At 38.6% G+C, this 12,100-nt stretch overlaps 2 protein-coding genes across 2 annotated transcripts in view; both read right to left on the reverse strand.

The window, feature by feature from the left end:
- The window catches only part of efna1a (ephrin-A1a), a 305,299-nt gene that overhangs the window by 95,554 nt on the left and 197,645 nt on the right, over nucleotides 1-12,100 (reverse strand). The window lies entirely within an intron of this gene.
- The window catches only part of efna3a (ephrin-A3a), a 104,266-nt gene that overhangs the window by 668 nt on the left and 91,498 nt on the right, over nucleotides 1-12,100 (reverse strand). The window contains exons 2-4 of the mRNA XM_056268426.1: nucleotides 10,113-10,414; nucleotides 5,994-6,059; nucleotides 4,673-4,744 (exon numbers count right to left, since the gene is read on the reverse strand). Coding sequence (XP_056124401.1) covers nucleotides 4,673-4,744; nucleotides 5,994-6,059; nucleotides 10,113-10,414 — 440 coding nt within the window. The remainder of the gene's footprint in view (nucleotides 1-4,672; nucleotides 4,745-5,993; nucleotides 6,060-10,112; nucleotides 10,415-12,100) is intronic.

Genomic DNA, 12,100 nt, shown 5'->3' on the forward strand with positions numbered 1-12,100 from the left:
TTGAACTTTCAATTAAAGTCCCTGTAAAGGCAATTTAAAAAAAAATTCGAAACACATAATAAATGTTAGAAATGTATTGCTAAAATACATTACAAAGACTGTGAACTGTGAAGTACTGAATTGTGGAGTTAGACCGTAAAACAGTTTTTTCACCATTGATATTCCATTGATATTTTTTGGGCGGGGCTAAAAGGGTTCTCGATGACGCACTGGAGTGCCTGAGCTCCTGGCCCCGCCCCTACCTGATGACGCACTGGAGCCCCTGAGGCTGGTCGCTCCCCTAACAATATAAATAGAGCACATTCGCATCAGTTTGCCGCTCAATCGCGAGTTACTGTCAGTATTATTAATTACTACAGCTTACAGTTAGCTAGTTAGCTATGTCTTCGTCACGGAAATGCGTACTACCTGGATGTGATCACGTACAAAACAGATCGGTGTCCTTATTTAAATTTCCTAAATACGATCACATCAAGAAGAGGTGGATTAATTTTGTGAAGAGCCACCTTGATGGAGAGCTGAGGATCACCACCAAAACCCGCCTCTGTAGTGATCATTTTACACGGGATAGTTTTATAAACTTTCGTAGGAGACAACTGGGATTCACTAATAATCCGCTGTTACTGGTGAATGGGGCCGAAACGACTATCTCCCGCCTCGGCCTTCATCCTCCCGTCGCGCCGACAACTGGTGACATCATCGGCAGTGCGTGCCCACCAATGAGTGTAAGTTGCCTTGTGCGCTTATGTTATAATTAACCTAATAAACTGCTAGGAGCATCCATTCCGGCTGTAGCGGGTGACAGTTGATTGTGGCGACGGCAGCTTTACCACAAGTGGGCGTGGTTTCAGCACAGCCAGCGGACACGCCCCCAGCGTTTGAGAGCAGAGACTACTGCTCATTTTTTCAAGATTTTGATAGCTTATTTTATGTACTTGCCGGATTTTTTTATCATTCAAATTTGTCTGGGTGTCTAATAACACATTTTTCTGTGATATGACAAACTCAGAACACATACTTCATTTTGACTTTACAGGGACTTTAAGTACTGAAAAAAATGCATCACAGTTTCCACAACAATATTGTTAATACTTTACAATAAGGTTCATTAGTTAACATTAGTTAATGTATTAACTAACATGAACTAACCATGAGCAAGCTGTTCATTGTTTCTTCATGTTAGTTCACAGTGCATTAACTAATGTTAACAAGATTTTAATTATTATTTTAAGTATTAGTAAATGTTGAAATTAACATAAAAAAATATTAATAAATGCTGTATACATGCAGTTCATTATTAGTTCATGTTAACTAACAAACTTTATTATAAATTGTAACCAAAATATTAAGCATCACAACTTTTTTCAACATTGATCATAATAAGAAATGTTTCTTGAGCACCAGGTCAGCATATGGCATCTAATGGCTGCCAAGTTATTTAAAATTGTAATAATATTACTGTTCTTGCTGTATTTTTAATGTATTATATTAGGTGAGCATAAAAAACTTCTTTCAAAAACATTAAAAAAGGTATAATGAGATTTTATAGGTTTTAATATGATTTATTTCTTATTTTAAATTTTATCTCACAATTGCTTGTTTTATGTTTTACTCTAAGGCGCAAACCAATTCCAGATCTATTCTCTAATCGAAACGTGAATATTAGATAGCTGGATTTCCAACATTCCGTCCTGTTTGGGGAACATTTTGTGATATTAAGAAAACAATCTCTCAGTTAACTGTCAATCTCTCACTGAGTAATAGCTAACTTTAGCTCTTTATTTCCATCATGTTAGCTGCTCTTATCAGCAGGGTATTCAAGAGAGGGATAGGAAATGATTGGAAACAGAGAGGGAATGAGATCGGAACATCTCTTTAGGCTGGAATCAAACCTGCATCCATTACATGAGCACCATGGCTCAATGTCAGGAACGCAAGCACTAACCATTAAGCCACCGCAACCAAAAGCTACACGTCAAAGTTAGACATTGACGGTAAATTATCACCTACTAAACATCATAGAATGATAAAGGATACAGGGGAATAATGCTTCCTCTTTGAGTAATGTAATCACCTGCAGCAACTGTAATGGTTTCCCCACAGCCTTCTCTAAATATTAGGAAGATAAAACTCATCCATTCATTTTCTGTATTATTACTGGCCCTAAAGCTCAACATAACATTCTATAAGGGTTATTGATGATGAAAATAATCACTTAGAAATAGAGAAAGGCAGAGAAAAGGAGAAATAAAGGCAGGAGAGATAGCGAGAGAGAAACCTTATCTATTAAAACAGGAGATGTGATTGTAGAGAAAAGACTTGGAAGGATATCAGACAGAAAAAAAAACAAAGAATATGTGACATTTCTTATCAGCAGCCGCCACGTTGTATGTTGATAAAGGACGCTCGGGCAGTTAGAGGTTAAACACACTGCTGTGATAGCAGACATAGTGAGTGAAGACACACAGCTCAATGGACGTATCGGCGGAGACGTGTCAACACATCATGGAAATGTCTGGAATTTATTATTGTTGACGCACATAGGCGAAATTCCAACTGGACTGGTTTTGCTGTGCTCTTCTTCGTGCGACAAAGTAGGATGTGCTCCTGGATCAGCATCTTTAGAAGGGCCTGGAACAACAGTCCTGTCAAACAAATATAGTCTTATACCCTAGTGGTTCTCAACTGGTTTTGCTTAAGGTTCCGGATTTGATGTTGAACATCAACCGCCGAACCAGAATTGTTCTACATCCAAAACAATGCTGTTTATAGCCGAGCTGCGATTGCAAAACAGATTGTTCTTTTCTTAGGGGTAAAAAGAAGTTCGAAATATCTACTCTGCTGAGAGCTGTGTTTAGATGAATATGTAAATATTTGCTGTGCAAAATAATGACAGCGGTGAGAAAACAGCGGTAAAGAAAGCATCTGATCATAGCGATGTGGATATGTTCCCACGCTGCACTCCAGTCAAGTTATGTCACGTCACGTTTATTTATAGCACTTTGTACAATATACTGTATTGCTTTAAAGCAAGCAGCTTTTCAGTATTAAACTTGAAAATGTGTCAGTATAGCTTTCAATCCAGAATTACAACGTCAGTTTCCACTATAAAGCAGCTCTCCAGTGTGTTCATGTTTTCATTCGTGACGTCTGACCTCGACGGACGGAAGAGAAGAAATGAACCGGAGAAGATTCTCAGTGTCAAAGAAGGCGGAGCCTCCGCGCACACCTACCTATTACATCATCACCGCGGACCAATGGTAGGCCAAAGGATGATGTCACACCAGGTCAGGTCTTCACTGTGATAACCCTGATCCAGACGTTTTTTTTTTTAAATTTACAGTAAAAAAACGGCAGCTAGAAATTTACCATACATAATAAATAAATTGACCTTAAATTTACAGTAGGAACATGTATATTTCATTAACTGAAATAATTTGAATATACCAACATTTTTGCAATGAATGCAACAAACATTAATTTAACAAGATAAGATGTAACATAATACAAAATGTACATAAGTGAAAAAACTAAGAAGAAACAGTTATTTTAATAGCCTATCAGTCAAATAAAGAGAAAAAAGCACAAAAAAGGACTTTAGCTTTTAGCTGTTTCACCTTTTTTGACTGAAACTAGTGTATAAATTCTTTCAGTGGGACCTGGCAAGCTCAAATAAGAAACATCAGGTCTCCTGGGTTTTTGGAAGTCTTTTCAGAATAGTGATTATGCAGTGCTTTTTTGACATCCGTAACCCTATCTTTTCATATCGGTTTCATCGAGTATAATCCCTGACTGGAACACACTATGTCTATATGATGTGTGCTATCCACAGACTTAAGCAGATTTTTTTTTTAATGCAGCATCAGCACAAATGATGGTATTATGGAGCTGTTGACAGGAAACAAAGTAAAACTTAGTCCTCGAGACTGCAGCACAAGTTTCCCCCCCCCCTTAAAATAGGGTGGTTGACCTGTCAGCAATGTGTTTTTTATTAGATATGGTTTGGGAAAGCTAACAAGATGTTGACAGTTTTAGAAGTAGGAAGATCTGCATACAGAGGGTAATTTGGTTCATATGGTGTGTGTGTGTCATAAATTAGTTTCCATTTTAATGCCGTGTGCATTAACACGCATGCACCCCCCCCCCACACACACACACAGACAGAGAGAGAGAGAGAGAGAGATGTTTAGAGTGCTTTTGGATGCCTACGGTGGTGTAAAGTGCCAGCTATTTGTTTAGTTATGTGCTTTAGCAAGGGCATGTGGGCGTTGAGCCAAGCTGTGCATCCTGCAGTGTGTCCCGATGATCCTTCCTGTGATCCTGATGTGAACTTGGGTTTCTGAGTATTCGCTGGACATACATTTCAGATGTGCAGTCATAATGCGTCTCACTGCACATTCACAGCTCGATTTCTCAGAATGAAAACAGTAGTTAAGTGAGGGCGAGAGAGCAAAAATAGAGAGACTGAATAAATGCATTAATTTGTTTATTATTGGCCATCCCCTGGTCACTGGACATTATGGTCACCCAGGCTTTTAAGAGGAATTTCAGATGCTCATGAGGTAGATTAAATGCATAATAGCCATATTTGTGAGACCGGATGAACATTTGTGTTACACATTTTTAAAGCCAATGTGTGTACAAGGCTTCACGCTTGTGTGTGTTCACTCACCGATGTCATGCAGTTTGGGTCTGACAGTGTAGTCAGGGGGACTCTGGTTCGAGTCATCATCTGCATTAGAGACTGTAGCAAAGAAAAACATGATCTCAGTGCATACAGTTGCCCAAAACACTATCTGATCACTTAAAGGGGTCATGACATGGATTTTTTTAAATGTTCCTTGAGGTTCACTTATAATGCTAATAAAGTTTTTTGCACAAAAACCAAAACAAATGTATATGCGCAGCGCAAAAAAATTTAATGATCTGTTTTTAGTGGGCAGCTCCTTTAAGGCTAGTCAGTAAACGACCACTTTTATTGTTTCGCAATTCAGAACACCTTAAATGAACCATCCACTGGACGAGTCAAAGCGAATGTTCTTCATTCTTCCATTTGTCCTGTTGTCGACAGACTCAAGTCCATGGAATATGTCAGAAACTGAACTCACATCTTTTATACTGTATTCAGTGTAGACAGCATCAGTGATTATAATGGATCTCTATTTGCTTTTGACGCGACGCTCACATCCAGTGTAGACAAGTGTCAGCCATTAAACGACTGGATGCTAGTGGGCGGGGCCTATGGTGAGATGATGTAAAACTATTCGTTGATGTCTTGCTCTGGAGGCATAGGAGTCATATGCAAATGTATTTGCCCATGTGACGTCACAGATCCCACAACATCAAAACAAGCCATTTCTGGAACCTGAATAAATGCTTTGTTTATAATGAGGAGGACGTTTTAAGCTATGAAACTTGCAGGATGTTTTAATGGTACAAATACCTCTTATATGTCAAAACATCGAGACAAATTTGATTTCTCATATCATGACCCCTTTAAGGCATACTGTATTTTTCCACTTTCATTCTCTGCAATTTGTCAATATAGTCTTTTTATAAAAAAATAATGCTGCTAGGCCATAGCATATTTTTTTCAGCAAAATGCATTTATATGTACCTTAATATAGAGTCTACATTTTAAAATGTAATTCCTATTGTCACTTCCTATACACATCACTTGCTCAACCTTTTTTTTTTTTAGATACATTTTAGGTACATTATATGCAAACACAAAGCCATTTCAACAAATACACTCACATGTAATATAACTGAAAAATATTAGAGATTAATGCAGCGCGGGGTTAAACTTGTGTTCAAGAGCTGCATGAGTTATGCTCCACACATGCTCTGATCAAAAAGGCCACAGAACGTGTTCGAGCATTAAGTTCTGAAAATAGTTTGCTCACACACAAACACACATTAAAACCAGCATCATGACCCCCCCTTGCGGTTTACGTGCTTTTTTGTTTCTATGTGTGTGTGATGATGCTCACCTGTAGAACAGCAGACAAACACCCGCAGTCTTAAACAGTTGTGTCCGTGGTGATGGATAGGTGTAGCTGCAACAACACATGACATCACAAACATTAACCTACTGCCACCTACTGGACAATGACATGCACTGACACCACTTCTAGGTTCAGAATACTCCTGTAGCTTACTAAATGAACACAATGCAGTATACACAGTATTCTGAATACTTTTCAATTAGAAGTGAAACAGTAAATAGTAAAATAGCAAGTATTATTATGCAATAATAAACATTTCAACTAGTAGAATTCTACGTCGCAGTCACATGACCTCTTCGTGTAATATGTGATTGACGCCAGTCATCATTTTTGAAAATAAATGCAATATTTTTGCCTTTTTATTTATTTATTTTGTAAAAACCTCATCAGCCCAATCAAATATTGAGTCAAAATATTAATGTTAAAAATACGTTTATCTGGTTCATTAGTCACATTAGGCACACTGCATTGTGGGATTCTATAAGTTTTTATGCACAGTTATAGTAGGAAGTAACAAATGTAGCACCAGGACAAACTAGTATTCTATGCATACTAAAAATCAGCATACTGTGCACAGTATCTATACAAAATACACATATACTGAAATGTAATGAGGTCATGTGACATGTGAAGATTTTGTCCAAAGCGTCTCGTCACTGCTAAATGAATAAATGTAAATATTTAAATGTACCAAACAAAGTAGAACACAACAGATTTAAACATCTACCACTGCATTTTTACCTAATTAAAAGCTAAAACATTATGTTACGACTCCATTCCTCGCATATCTATACTGGTTTTAACCTGTTACCCAAATCCTCCTCTTTAAAGTCCACTTATAATGTTAGCCAATTTCTTGCAGCAAAAACTGCTTCAATTCAGTTTCTCATGACCATTTTCTGCCCTTACTCTGAACATTAAGTTCAACAGGCTGTTTTTGCTACTGTACCTTTAAGTCTTCCATATGTAAATGATCACAGAATACTTCACATGAAGATCTGAAATGAGCAGCAACCTGGTGAGAGCGCTTTAGAGTGTGTCTACTACGTAGTACATTAAACTCTTTATTTCAAAAGATTAATCCACAGCAAATGTTATGGCCATTTTAAGGTATCTAAGCCAAAGCTCCTTCTGCTGAGAACAAACACTAAATAAATAACACTGATCAAAACAGATACGGTGTACGTTTATTAAATCATCCATTTCCACAAGCTGCAGATACCATCTTAGATTGATGAATTGGCTCTAAACGAACTCCCCTGGGCTAAGACAAAGATAACGCTTCTTGTTTTCAGGTTGATAAACATATGGGCCACATTATCATACAAATGTTTGAGTGTGATATCATTTTTCAATACCGAATGGTTGTCATACAATCGCTAATAACCTGCCCACAGACCTCACTAATGAAGACGACTGTTAGCATTAGCTGAGACATGCATCAGAAAATCACCATTAGCAATGCTCTATTAACACTCGGTTTATAGCCTGCATTTGAAAGTTTTCGATCAAAAAACGGGTGCGCTCTAATTGGTAGTGACTGACCCAAATGCCAGAAAGACTGATGACCGGCGGCCTCCCGTAACGTCCGTTTCCCGATAACAAGCTCCTTTGCATGGCGAAGCTGTCACCATTTCACCAACAAGGCAGTTTTGAGAGCAAATGGACTGCTGGGAGAGATGCATTTGAGCTTGTCCTTAGGAGCTTTCTTTTATTCTCAGTTGTGATAAAAAAAAAAAAAAAATGAATGAAACATTGTTGTGTTTGAAATAACTTGCTGCCTTTCTTCAAACTACTGCTTCGTAACAACAAAGCCCTTTAAAGACGATCACTGGGGTCGCAAATTGTTTTCTTAATGAGTTTCTCTTGTGTTAACTGCATCTGTATGACTTATCTGTAACCCTGCACATAATGGTGCTCACGCAGAAAGTTCTCACTTCTTTTATTCCCAACTCAAAAAACTCCCCGACAGGAAGGGCTCTGATTGGCTCAGAGGTACAATCGCCACATCATGAAAGGGAGGATCCTGCCAAGGCAATGTCCCCTTGAACAAAGCACTAAACCTCCATCTGCTCCCCAGTATGCCTTTCCCTAATAACCTTTTCTGTCAGTTGAGTTTAGATGAAGTATGCCTACTGCAAACTGGAACTTGCTAGCAAAAGAACACTTGAATGGATTAATAAGTTCTATGGACAGCGTCTGGGGCGTACTGTCAATAACCACATGAAATAATTTCAACGTGCCATTAGCTTTCCATCTACATACAGTATTCCAATGCAAATATTGGGATCCTGCATAAAAATTACAAATAATAATTTCCAGAATGTGCACATACATCGTATACACTCGCTTGAGATGTAAAAAACGTTTATTTAGTAGGTCGACAATGCGAGACTACGACACATTTACAGAATAAATTCCTGGATTGATGTCCAAAACAAAAATTGGACTTTGATTCAAATCATGTGACTAAACAATTCACTCAGATTGGCAAGTATCACCTTTCAGAGTTGTCTGGCACGCTGTTGTTCAATACATAAAGCATTGAAAGGTCCGGCCTCTATATTTCCTTCCCAGGGGATGTCCAGACAATACTTTTTTGGAACAATTTACAATTTGGAACACCATTGGGGCAGCCATAGTACTTTGTAAAAGAAAAACACCTAAACACTCAAAATAGTGATCAAAGATGACGTCAATGTTTACCAAAAAAAGTTAATATTTCTCCCAACTGGATATGAATATAAAAAGATAAGATCAGATGTTTTATCAGGCTATTTTTATTTTGTATATTTTTTTATATATACATTTAGACACCTTTGTGTATGGCACATAGAAGGCATTGGGACTAAGAAAGCATACTGGGAGTGCAGGGTTTACCTCTAGTAACACACTACTAAAATCAAACAACGCACATAATCTAATAATCAAAACTCTCATCATGAGGACAAAAAGTTAACTAGTAAGTTTTTTGTCTTCCCTTGCTATCTCCAAATATTTTTTTTTCCAAATTACAACATTGTTTATTATGAAATGCTCTTATATGCTGATTAATAATGCTAACTGCATGCCATGCATGCATTAACTTTCTGGATTAGATAAACGGTCGGAGTCATCTGTATGACAGATACAAATAATTGTATTTTCTGCATTCTCGTTTTCTGCAGCGTTTTAGGAAAAGGATCTATTTTCCAGCTCATTGTGTTTCTGCTACAGTTGTCAAAATAACCGCGTCATCTGCATCTCTTAATGTGGCGCTTTACGTCTCCAGTGAGGAGAAAGAAGCAACCCGTACGGAGCGGAAAGGGCTTGAATGAAGCACGTTTGGCTCTAGATACAGATATTAGAGGATGTAGCGCCGAATTATCATTAGCGTAAATAAACCTGAGCGCTTGTGCTGTGAACTGCACCGTTGTTTTGACTCGCTGCTCATTTTAAACTGTAGAAACGGTAAAATGGCGCAATTATGTCCCGCGGTCCAGATGGAACCAAGCTGGGGTCCGGAACCAGAACGCCGTCCGCCATCCGAATAACACTGACATAAAGCATCTGCAGCAGATTGCTAGCAAAAATGTAACGCTTCAAAGCGTCTTTTATTGTATTTAATAAAAGTGGCTTCCCCATTGGCTCCAACTTCCATTTAGACCCCAATTTCCCCGACAGTAACAATTTTGTTCTCTTGAAGACATGGAATTGAAATGCTTTAAATTGTTTACTTGCATATATTTTGTTAAATATTTTACTCATTTGCATAAATTACATTTGTACCGATATTATTCATTGAGCTTAATTTGTTTTTAAAGGTTCACTCAGGCATTTTTTTTTAAATGATTAAGATAAAGCAATTAGTATTTGGTTGGTCTTGTGATCTGGTTATGTGAACATTACCAGCCCCAATGTTCCATGTAAAATATAACAGCTTTTATTAGGCAATTGGTATGAGTATATATGATTTAAAATACTAAATTACTATTCATTTTTTTAATAACCTTTACATAGTGCACATTTAAATAAAACCTAGCAACTAAACAAACTGTAACAAACAAAAATGTCATTAAGAAAACCTCATGATGGTGATTTTTAAGTGTTTTATCAAATACTCACATATATAGTAGTACTCATGACCAACGTTGAATTCATAGCCTAGTGAGAAGGCGCTGTAACGCTGGAATTTCTCAGAGAACTTAATTGGCGCGTGGGGGGCGTGCGGCCGGTTGCACTCCCAGCGCTTGAAGCCCATCTGTGGGTCGCAGGTGCGGTAACCTCGGTAACTGACCATGTAGAGAACGTACTGCTCGGCCACCCCGCGCTCTAGCGCCCCCCGCTGGCTCTGGTTGTAGTGTGGACAGTAGATGTCCAGGTAGTCGTTCACGGTGACCTGTACGGTGTAGCCCTCACTCCGCAAGCTAAAAGAAAGAGAGAGGAAGGACAAAAAAAAAAAGAGAAAGACAAAAACATTATTATAAGATTACAGTGTTTTTGCTATTCGAATGGCATCAGTCATATATACTTTGTATTTTAGATAGAAAAAAGGAAGAGAAGGGGAAGATTTATCTCATTGACCTTTCTAAAACGTGTAAGTCCTGCTTGAATGAAAAAGCAGTTATATTGCAATGCTTTGCCACAGCACATTAAACCGGATCATTTTTCATGCTTAATGTGTGCGAGGCCCTGATCAAACAACAGGGGGCAGTGTTTCATTTCACAGCCGCCCTTCTCATTTGACTCTCTTTGTCCCGCACAAGCTCACACAGAAAAATAAAATAAAAAAATAACATGCTAATACACACACTTGCGCGCTTCTAGGTCAGGTCCCGCAGGAGATTATTATTCAATTACAAAACGAGGATCAGAAATGTCACCCACTCCTTCTCCGTTCCTCTTCCGCTACTCCGCTAACCCCTTTCTCCTCGGTTTCCGTGTCTTTCTTTACAAATCCTTTTTCTTTTTTTACACACTTTCAGTACTACAACATGCGGTGCTGTTTTTTTTCTGCTTTCTAAAATGCGCATTATTCACGTGTCCTCTTTGTAGTTCCGCTCCTCCTCCTTTACTCACCGTTTCTGCAGTTTTCTTTCTCTTTTCCTACTGCTTTTCCCCCCTCTTTTTTAATCAGTGTCTTTCTTAGCCTTTTATCAATACACAACAGATGGCAATCACATCCTTGATTAGGGCTTTCTCTCTCTTTCTCTCTCTCCTGCTCACACACACGCAGACTGAATGAAAGATTTTTTTGTCATGCAGTGTGTTTTGGGGAGGGATGCTTCAAAGCTGCTATATTTAGGGAGAGGGTGCAGGCAAGGAGAGGAAGAGAGAAAGATAAAGGGAGAAGATAAAAGAGTAAGGAAAGATGAAATGAGTGCAGAAAAACAAAGGATGAGACGGGTACAGAGAGGCGTAGAATTGGGACGGCGATGTACCTGACACTCCTGAAGATGATGATGTTCTGTGTGTGTGTGTGTGTGTGGGGGGGAGGTGATGGGGGTCAGGTTTTACCTACATTGCAGGGACCAAATGTCCCCAAAAGGAGAGTAAAATCTAAAATGTCACATTGTGAGCACCAGCCAATAGCTCCCATGAGGAATATGGCTTAATAAACATACTAAAATCCTAGTATGCATCTCATAAGATTGGTTGACTGAATGTTCAGAGTGTGCAGAGCTGAAATTTAGGGTGTGTTGTAGATCCGTTCACTTGGCTCAGAGCAAAACAATTATAATAAATATAACTTAGTCCTGGTCCGCTTAGCATTCACATTGGCATTTTAACACCAAACCTAAAGATACCGAACCTAAAGGCATAGGGATATGTTCACAACCTGATTGGTCGGCTTTTATCATGTGAATTTCGCGAGGGAACTTACCGAACATCCAAAACAATGCTGTGTGCTGGGCTACATGGGCTCGTTGTATGTGTTTGTTGCCTACGTATAATGTTATTTTGATCAGCTGAGAACTCGTGAAGAGCTTATAAAATGTGTAAAGAAGTCAAAACAGCGGCAGGAATCCATCCGTCACACACACAAACAAAGATCTGCTGCGAGGAAGACACGGTTCTGATGCCTGTACCGAACTGTGATGGGCAACATCCCG

The sequence above is a fragment of the Rhinichthys klamathensis genome, unplaced genomic scaffold (assembly GCF_029890125.1).
Source record: "Rhinichthys klamathensis goyatoka isolate OS25496 unplaced genomic scaffold, OSU_Roscu_1.1 h1tg000271l_1, whole genome shotgun sequence".
Taxonomy (NCBI): Eukaryota; Metazoa; Chordata; class Actinopteri; order Cypriniformes; family Leuciscidae; genus Rhinichthys; species Rhinichthys klamathensis.